Source organism: Babylonia areolata, chromosome 6 (assembly GCF_041734735.1).
Source record: "Babylonia areolata isolate BAREFJ2019XMU chromosome 6, ASM4173473v1, whole genome shotgun sequence".
Taxonomy (NCBI): Eukaryota; Metazoa; Mollusca; class Gastropoda; order Neogastropoda; family Buccinidae; genus Babylonia; species Babylonia areolata.
In genome coordinates, this window is record NC_134881.1 from 26,849,779 (window position 1) to 26,858,707 (window position 8,929).

General features: G+C 38.6%; 1 protein-coding gene across 1 annotated transcript in view; it reads left to right on the forward strand.

Moving 5' to 3' along the window:
* Positions 1 to 8,929, forward strand: part of LOC143283341 (uncharacterized) — a 10,768-nt gene extending 1,839 nt beyond the window's left edge. Inside the window, exons 2-6 of the mRNA XM_076589548.1 lie at positions 503 to 658; positions 3,200 to 3,243; positions 5,409 to 6,027; positions 7,926 to 8,030; positions 8,778 to 8,929. Of these exons, the coding sequence (XP_076445663.1) occupies positions 503 to 658; positions 3,200 to 3,243; positions 5,409 to 6,027; positions 7,926 to 8,030; positions 8,778 to 8,870 (1,017 nt within the window). The 3' untranslated portion in view covers positions 8,871 to 8,929. The remainder of the gene's footprint in view (positions 1 to 502; positions 659 to 3,199; positions 3,244 to 5,408; positions 6,028 to 7,925; positions 8,031 to 8,777) is intronic.

Consider the following 8,929-nt stretch of genomic DNA (forward strand, 5'->3'; position numbering starts at 1 on the left):
TTATGTTCACTCATGTCTTATTTATTTATTTATTTATTCTATCATTCCAACCTATAGAATACACATGCGTGTTAAATGACACATGAAAAAGAAAAATGTCTTCAAGTTAAACTAGTTAAAAACTTAAGTTAAATGTTCATATTTGATTAATAATTTAATGATTTATAAATTATACTTTAGTCAGCCATATTTCACACACACACACACACACACACACACACACACACACACACAAATTAAATGCAAGAAAAAAGTATTCAGGACAAAATCAAATATATATAAAACTCACCAACAGTTAATACATTGTTGGTGTCTTTGTGTTTGTCTTGACGTTCAAGGTGATAACAGTGCCTCGTGATTTGTTGTCATTTATTTATTTATCTATTTATTTGTGGGGGAACAAGGTGATTAAGTTCTTTCGCTGCTCATCTGTAGTCATTTCTCTGCATTAAATGACCATTTGAAATATATATTGATTATGATAATGTGGTAACATTTGCAGAGCACCGGAGACTCGTTGGACGAAGATGATGATGAGAGTAACATGAACCAGGAGACCAAGAAAAACACAGCGTTTAATGAGAGCACCACCTCCCACTCTCATGGACTGCATCATCATCATCATCATCACCACCACCATGGCCAACATACATATGAGGTCAGAGAAGTGTTCTTTTTGTCTCCTCTCACACATCAGATCCACGGCACACAGACATATTTTTAATTTAATAAACTCTCTTTCTCTGTGTGTCTCTGTCTCTCTCCACCCCATTCTCCCTGTCTCTCTCTGTCTGTGTCTGTCTATCTGTCTGTCTGTCTATCTCACACACACACACACACACACACACACACACACACACACACACACACACACACACAGAGATAGACACAGTGAGATGCAGGCGCGCGCGCGCACACACACACACACACACACACACACACACACACACACACACACACACACACACACACACAGATTCAGTCATAGTGCTCATACCAGAAACAATTATACAGCACTTGACCAGTTGTCTTGTCAGAAAACAGCCATTGTGAAGGTCTCTTCAACATTGTGCTTGAGTCAAGAGTCATTTTGCCTTAATGTGGAATTGCTTGGAGTGATCTCAAGAGATAATCTTGAATGAAGAGTGGTGATAAGTGAGTAACACTATCAGGTGCAGCATTCAGACACTTAAAAAAAAAAAAGAAGAAAAAATAAAAGAAGAGGTAACTGTATAAATGTCCATGAAAAAAAAGCTATTTTAAAATTAGATAGAAAAAATGTTGTGTACATGCATATATTATATAATATGGTCATTTTGCTGCTGTTGTTTTTAAGCACTTGTGGGAAGAGATTGACAATGTCTTATTTACTTCTCTAAAACAGTACTTAGCAATAGTGTAGGATCCTTGTTCTGAATGTTCTTTTTTTTTTATTATATTAAATTAATATATATATATATATATATATATATATATATATATATATATATATATATATATATACACATACATACATATATATATATATATATATGTATATAACTGATACATTCTTTACAGTCTAAGACATTAATTGAAATTGACATTACTGAATTATAAGACACTCTAGTCTCGTTTCAAACCACATGGACAAACAAGGAAATGGTTGGAAAATGTATGTCCATCCCTTTCAGAGGTTGTTTCCTGTTTGAAAACCTGTCAATAATATGAATAAAATATACCAGTTAAATCAGTCATGACTTAGCCTGGGGTTTGTGTTACTCAATACATCAAATTGCTGATGTCCATCTTTTCTTTAGCACGGACTTTGACCTTTACTACATGATTTGATAGCTCAACAAAGTACTTTATAAATCATTCATTTTGTAGTATATTCCAGCTCTTGTGCAGTTTTTTAAATGGACACCAGTCTCAGTATGAAATTAAGAAATTATATCAGTCATCATCATGTCTGGTGAAATTCCTAAGACTATCTCTTTTTAGGCATTGATTGATGAAATCTTGTGTTCATTCTGTTACCTTGTCCAGCTGTTCCATAATATTTAATAATGCAGATGCTGAAGTTGCATGCATGCAGATCCAGTAAATTTGGCAGCAAAGCTGTGTAGAAAAATTCTTTTTTCAAGTTCTCCTGTGAACCTTGAATTAATCTTTTTTACTTATCTTTTATTTATTTTTTATTATTATTTTTATTTTATTTTATTAATTATTATTAAACTGTTTTCACAACAGTGATAGTATCATTAGTAGACAGTTTCATCTTCTGTTGCTCAGATTTCAGTTTAACTATACCCCCGGAAATAGAGTATGGTTGTCTTCATTAAAACTTGGTGGGCTGGGGTAAAAACATTTATATTATACATGTAAAACTAAAAGCCCTCTCATAGCGTACAGACATGTATATGAATGATTGTGGGGGTGCACGAATGCAGAGTCCTGAAGAAGAAGAAGAAATGTAACCATGACATAACCTGGAGCAGCAGCAGGAGCTGCAGCATTAAATTTGGAACTTCAGTGGAGCACTCATGTTTTAAAACTATAAAAGACTGATTTGACATGGGATAGCATTGTTCCATTCTTTTATGGCTTTTTTTTTTTTTGTTTTGTACTGGGCGTTCTGAATTCATTAAGTAGCCACAACAGTTAAGTTCTACAATTCTTTTTTTTTTTTTTTTTAAGTTTACAATATTCATTGATGCTGTCTGGAAATATGTATGACTGAAAAAATGAGGAAAAGATAACGTTTGAAGCAAAGATGCAAGCAAACATACACTACAGTCAACACATTTGCGTGCGCGCACACACACACACACAGCTAGAGGCACACAGACACACACACACACACACACACACACACACACACACACACACACACACACACACAGAGCATGACAATTAGTACTTAAACAAAATGTCAGCAGTCAGCAGCATGTGTGAAAGGACATTATAAACAAAATAACTCGTCCCACATTTAACTCTTTGTGCATTATACACATTATACATAATTTAATAGATACAGATGTGTGTGTGTGTGTGTGTGTGTGTGTGAAGGGAGAATGCATGAAATGATGAATGGATGTATGATTTATTTGTGCAGATCTATATAAAATACTGACACAGAGTCTAAGCTAGAGAAGGAGGATTTGATTAACAACAGTCAAGTGATCAACATTGTAAAGTTTATCTTTGTGTGTTTCAGTCCATACCACCAGCAGGTAGCTTTTTGCCTCGAGGCAACAAGAGGTGAGTGTCCACTTAATGAAGAATCCTTTTGCGGTTTGGTGCTGTGAGATTGTGGCTATGGCATAGTTTGTACTGATAAATTTTGTAAGCTTATTACTTTAGATTTCAGACTTGATTATGTCCTCTTGAAAAAAGGAAAAAATTCCTTGCAAGCATTTATAGTTTATACACAAAATATAAGCACGAGGACATATATGCATACATGTCCCCTCCTCCACTTTCTCCCCTCCATATGTGCAAAGTAATATGTATTGTATAGCACACTTGCTAGTGCACATGCACGCACACACACATATTCTTGCAAATTTTTTCACCCTCACGTTGGACTCCATGCAGACACACATCATTGTAGATAATGCTGTCACACCGAGTTACTGCTGCTCAGACTTCTCAGAATTGAGAAATTAAATGGAGCAGTTGTTTGAAAGAAAGTGAGTAAAGGAGATTTGGATGTGACTCAGCTAGTTGTGTATTCTGCCGCTTTGATTTGAATCGAAGAGCTGCATGTTTTGTTTCACAGCCTGCTTGATTCAGAGTGAAGTTGTTGATGGCTCGTTTGGTTGGATCTGCTTTCTTAATGTGGACTGAGTTTTCTCTTGCATTGTTTATACCTCCTGGCATCTTGACGGGTATTACTTGTTAGTTGTGTCCTGTTCAGTTTCAATACAGCTGATGAGGTCAAAGTCTTTCCCATCTGTGAAGTCAGGTCCCCAGATCTTACATGGGTGGAGTAAGGAAAACTTGAGTATAGAATAGAATAGAATATGTCTTTATTACCAAGTGTACCGGGGTCACAAGGAATATTGGATGGGATAGTACACAACAAGAAACAAACATAAATCGAAAATCATACACAAACACAGATACAGTAGAAATTAGGATACATACAACTATTACAAGTGCATATCAGTATAAAAACTTGTGCATACTCACACATGTACGCACTGCACACACACACACACACACACACACACACACGTTTGAACAGAAACTGCATATTACATGTGGATGGGGTTGATGACTAGATCTTCAGGTAGATTGTTGTTGGTTGCACAATTCTATTTATCACACTGGATTTGTTCAAGAGACAGGGCATTGACAGCTTTGTGGAAAAAGCTATTGGCGAAGCGATTGGTTTTCATCCTTATACTTCTATACCGTCGACCAGAGGGGAGCATCTTGAAAATCCCCAAAGCTGGATGTGATTCGTCCTGGCTGATTGATTTTGCTTTTTTGAATAGCCGCTTAAAATATATAGTACCATTCCTAAAGTTACAAAACCTTGCTGAAACTGGGCCTTGAACCCTGATCAGTGTGCATGGTGAATACCGAATCAGGAAGTTCAGCGCCCAACCAGTTCACTACTGTGCCTCCTCACGACTGATCAAGAGTGAAGTTTGTTTCATTTGCAGCCTGAATGATTTGTTTCATTTGGTTGTAAACCTGTTTAGCGGTGACATTTCAGATTATGATTTTAAGCTATTCACTGATCATGATTAATGACACTGCATACATGGGTAAGCTAGCAGCAGTTTGAGGAAATGATGTGCAGGTTGCTCTGGACAGTGTTTGGTAACCTCTTGACACTTTCTGCTGAGATTTCATGAGTTAGAGAGGTTGTTCCACTTCCAGTCAGATATAAATTATAATTCTCTCTCTTTCTCTCTGTCTCTCTGTCTCTCTCTCTATATATATATATATACATGTGTGTGTGTGTGTGTGCTTGTCGGGTTCGAATTCTTGTTTGGACGAAGGTTGTGAACAGTTTCAGGCTGCTTCCTTAAATTGTCAGTTGACTACAGACTGTAACAGTGTAAGGAAAAACTGGTTCGCCTGTCTCATAAATTCTGTGCATATAAAGTGTAGCAATCATCTGCTCATCTGTGTTACAAACTTTGCAGATTTGCAAATGTTGAAGCCTTTTTGGGTAGATTCTATCAGTTAATTAACTGCCCTTTTCCGGACACCTGTATTTTCATGTCCAGACCTTTGACAATAAAGTACATCACTGATTCGGGCAATTACAGATGAACTGTGTTTTGTTACAACCTGATTTGGACTGGCCCATGAACTTTTTCTGTGAAATTATGTAAATGAGACCCCCCTGTTTTTTTCTTTGTTTAAAAATCCAAATGAGGTGAACTGTTCATGTTATGGTTTTGCAGTCCTTCTGATCTCGAAGCAGACCTGGAGGACAACCAGGACTATGACAGCACCGTCAGCCATTCCGAAACCAACCTCACCCTCATTGGCCGATCTGAGTCTTCCGACACCCACAAATTATCAGGCGTCCGCTCATACAAGACGCTGTCCGGATACTCCAAGTTCTCCCCCGAAGCGTCGCGAGCGTCATCTGCTCCCAGGTGCGTGGTGGCCTCACAGGCTGCCTCCAGTGATCAGGATGCAAAGATAACACCACCCTCCTCCGCCCTGTCCAAGTCATCGGTTTCAGCACTCGTGTCCAAGTACGCCTTCAGCACAGATCCAGAGCCGTGCCTCCAGCGAGACCCCGGTTCCATCAGCAAAGACGCCGGCACATCTCGTGTCGCGGGCTTCGGTGCTCCCAAGGACTCGTGGCGACCGGAGCGGAGCTTTGGAACTAACCTTCCGTCGCGCATCAATGAGCAGGAGCAGGAGAGCAGCGAGAAGGGAAGCAACAGCAACGGGAGCACCAGCAGCGCGGGTGGGAGCTACTACACCTCGCGCTTCAGCTTTCAGTCTGCGCGGCCGTTCTCGGCACAGCCCTCCTCTGCCACCGCTGACGGTTCCGGATACATTCAGAAGGTGAGGCTGAGAATGGTGTGTGGGTGGAATGGATGTTGAACACTTTCTTTTTTATCATAACGTTTTTAAAAGAATGATGAATTATGCAACTTGTAAGTATAATGTTGATAATAATAGTGATGATAATAATAATGATAATAATTATTATGATGATAATATTCAGCACTTTTTCTCAAATAGAGCTCAAAGCGCTTTACATACATGTACAAAGAAACACATTTCAGCTGTTTGAAATTATGCTTTCGAGAAAGATAAAAAGCTGGAGAGAGTTGTGTGTGTGTGTGTGTGAAGTTTGTAAATTATGTGCATGTTGATGTGTGTGTGCCATTATATATATGTATGGAAATTTGTTTATTTAATCATCTAACCGTTCAGTACTGGGAGGATTACATCACAACATGTATAGCCTTCCTTGCCTGGACTAAGAGTAACATGTTTAGCTGCATTGAATTTGATGTATCTTGTGGATTCTTTAAAATGGCATTTTGCGGAGATCACTCATAAGTTGTTTCGCCTTTAAGTGTTTGCAACACTCATTTTCAATATGATATCATTATCAACGAATATCAAAGATCAACTGAACTGTTTTTTTACATGTACATCTTGGAACACTTTTTGTTTTATACTTGCCAAGTAGTGAAACATGATTTTCTTACTATATTTGTCACAAACAAAAGTTGCAGAAACAGTGCCAGAATGTGTCAGAACTTCATCAATAAGTCAGCTGGAAGTTTATCAAGAGTTGTACCTCTTCATTGTTTATAAAATGTTTTTAAAAATCTAATTCAGTATGTAGAACAACCAGTTTGATAAATCCTGATTTGATGCTCCAGTGAAAATACAGTGTTGTTGCCCTAACGGTGCTCAAGTGTAGAGCAGAATGCCTTACACTGTCAGGGATACAGCTAAGGTAATTAAAAAAGTTGATTCTTTGAGATGGATTACTTTAAGTGCCTTATATTAATCATACGCTGCACTGTGCTACCCCAGGGAGAAAGTAATATGACAAAAGACAAACAATGGTGATGACCAAAATATTCTGACCTGTAAGCTCTGTGTTATCTCAGTGGGGCAACAGCCCTTCGTTGACAAACATACTCGTCTGCAGTAGTCAAAGGGTAAACAATATGAAAGTATAACCGGTTAACCCTTACCCTACCATAGTTTGTTGAACATCACAGCAGGATTTCCCCCTTACCCACACTTTGTATGTTGAACATTACAGCCTTATGCCCCTTTACTGAACACTGTTGAACACTACAGCAGTATTCTCCCTTAGCCTAATTTGTTTGTTAAACGTTACAGCAGTATTCCCCCTTACCCTAATCTTGTTTGTTGAATGTTGCAGCAGTATTCCCCCTTACCCTGACATTGTTGAACATTGCAGCAGTATTCCCCCTTACCCTGACATTGTTGAACATGGCAGCAGTATTCCCCCTTACCCTCACATTGTTGAACATGGCAGCAGTATTCCCCCTTACCCTCACATTGTTGAACATTGCAGCAGTATTCCCCCTTACCCTAACATTGTTGAACATTGCAGTAGTATTCCCCCTTATCCTGACATTGTTGAACATTGCAGCAGTATTCCCCCTTACCCTGACATTATTGAACATTGCAGCAGTATTCCCCCTTACCCTGACATTGTTGAACATTGCAGCAGTATTCCCCCTTACCCTGACATTGTTGAACATTGCAGCAGTATTCCCCCTTACCCTGACATTGTTGAACATTGCAGCAGTATTCCCCCTTACCCTGACATTGTTGAACATTGCAGCAGTATTCCCCCTTACCCTGACATTGTTGAACATGGCAGCAGTATACCCCCGTATACTAACATTGTTGAAAGTTGTAGCAGTATTTCCTTTTACCCTAACATTGTATGTTGAACATTGTAGCAACTGGACAAGGAGAAGGATGAGAACAAGAAACTGCAGCAACAACTGGAGCAGAAGGACAAACGTATCGCCGAGTTGGAACGAATTGTCACCATGTTGAACAGGGTATGTTTTGTGTGTGTGTGTGTGTGTGTGTGTGTGTGAAGATGATGGATGGGTGGATGGGCATGTGTGTGTGTGTGTAGTTTGTGTGTGTGTGTGGGTGCATGTGTATTAGCTCACAATGTGTGCAGCTTGTGTGTGTGTTTAAAAATATATATTGTATAATTTTCTGTACAGATAGTGAGATACATATAATGATATATGATATATATGTTTGCACATGTCATAAAGAGAAATGAGTACTTACTCAGTGAATTTGTTCCTTTACAAACTGAATAGATCTTTGTCATGAAAACCTGTGGTTGGATTTTTATTTATTTTTGTATTGTATTTTATTGTAAGTATTATATTGTATTATTACTCTTTGTCAAAACAAAATTCTCTGTGTGATATTGGGGCTGCTCTCCCTGCAGAAAAACACCATGCATTTGTTTAATCTTTTTCTGCCTGCAGATGTATTTGTTTTATTATCAAAGTGAATATTTTAATTTTGCCAGGGATAAAACTTTTGTTTCAGTCCTCATGTTCTTTATTGTGGGCTAAGTCAGAAAGTGCATGTTACACATGACATGGGACTTTGGTTTATCATCTCTTTCAAATGGCTTGTGCCCAGACCACCACTCAGGGGGAGATAATACTGGCAAGTGTTGGATTCAAAAAAGTTTGTGTGTGCTCAGATTATCTCACTTCATAGGCAGACGCGTTACCACTAGGCTACCGCATCTCAGATTTTTTTGTCGTGTGTTGCAGGAATGCGATGATCTGGATGTGGACAATGTCAAGCTTCAGGAAGAGAACAAAGCTCTGATTCGAGCAATGCAACAACTGAGTTCAAACATGTAAGTCGTGAAGGTATTTTCCAGCCATCTTGTTAAACCCCCTACAGCTTCATGCAGGGAAAG